This window comes from Sinocyclocheilus anshuiensis, unplaced genomic scaffold (assembly GCF_001515605.1).
Source record: "Sinocyclocheilus anshuiensis isolate Anshui unplaced genomic scaffold, SAMN03320099.WGS_v1.1 scaffold269, whole genome shotgun sequence".
In the NCBI taxonomy this organism is placed as follows: Eukaryota; Metazoa; Chordata; class Actinopteri; order Cypriniformes; family Cyprinidae; genus Sinocyclocheilus; species Sinocyclocheilus anshuiensis.
In genome coordinates, this window is record NW_015536474.1 from 1,283,431 (window position 1) to 1,284,710 (window position 1,280).

Consider the following 1,280-nt stretch of genomic DNA (forward strand, 5'->3'; position numbering starts at 1 on the left):
TTGAGACAAAAGCGGGGGGGGGGGGAAGGTACAAGACGGTATTTAACAGCTTTAGTGAAGGAAAGGACTACAATCCCATGAAGCACTGTAAATGACTTGGAAAAAAAAAAATATTTACATAAAAGTGTGCATATGAATGTGGTCCAAAAATCCACAAAGATTCTTAAATTTCTCTATTCTTTTCTAATTTATGGTTTTAATCACAAATTAAATTATCAGTATAATAATTTGCGTAAAAGTTGGAAAATGTACATGAATTTGAGGATGTTTTATTATTTGCTATGTCACTCTTTGTACTTGAATTATTTTGCCATTCATATGAGACATTTTGACACCGTGACTTATTTTGCAGGAACGGTTCTTGTGCATTGTGCCGTCGGGCTGAGCAGATCTGCTACGTTGGTTCTCGCCTACCTCATGATTTGGCAGAACATGACTTTAGTAGAGGCCATCAAGACCGTGAAGGACCACCGTGGCGTCACGCCAAACCGCGGTTTCCTACGGCAGCTCAGCGGTCTGGACAGCGTACTGCGCGCCAGCCGCAATGCAACATAAAGCCAATGGTAGCATCTGAATTTAGTTTATTCCAGCTGTCCTCCTGCGGTCAGTAGAAATGCCTTATTACATCAGGACCTCTAGTAATGTGTGTAATGCCTTATTCACTCTTAAATATTCACATCTGTTCATGTGACCACCCACTGAAATGTTGCTGTAGCTTGCTGTAGTTAATCGCCGCAGAGAATGACAAGTGTTTTCGTTAAAAGGGGCCATTCACACAAAACACGTTTTTGTTTAAAATGCAAGTTTAATTAGAACAACACAAGGTGTAGACAAGTTTAGAACAGTTTGTCATGTGCGAGACACTGCAAAGAAGCGAAGGCATTGGTCCAAGATGTCTGTCTTGTGCATTTTTACAGAGAAAAATAAAGGCAAAGAAGCGCAGTGGAATGCAAAAAATGGCCCCGAGCCTGGTTTATGCTCGCCGCAAGTTCATTTCATTGTGCATGACAAAAATTAGGTCATGGCACCATTGGCATACAATTCAAAATTAACTGGACAGACAGAATGTGCTAGGATGAGATTCGAATGTGATATAGATTTTCCAGACTTGGGCTATGTGCTGGAAACAAATATGGAAAACAAAAACGTCTGCCATCTTGAACAGATTTTAAGCAAGCACCTGTTGCTGCTGTTGCTCATACTTAAGATTTGAAGACAAAATATAACCATGTAAGTATTAAAAATTTCTGACCACCTGTCCACCTTATTTTTCATTAAAA

At 39.8% G+C, this 1,280-nt stretch overlaps 1 protein-coding gene across 1 annotated transcript in view; it reads left to right on the plus strand.

The window, feature by feature from the left end:
- The window catches only part of LOC107656427 (dual specificity protein phosphatase 26-like), a 2,632-nt gene extending 1,352 nt beyond the window's left edge, over window positions 1-1,280 (plus strand). The window contains exon 4 of the mRNA XM_016444330.1: window positions 353-1,280. Coding sequence (XP_016299816.1) covers window positions 353-555 — 203 coding nt within the window. The 3' untranslated portion in view covers window positions 556-1,280. The remainder of the gene's footprint in view (window positions 1-352) is intronic.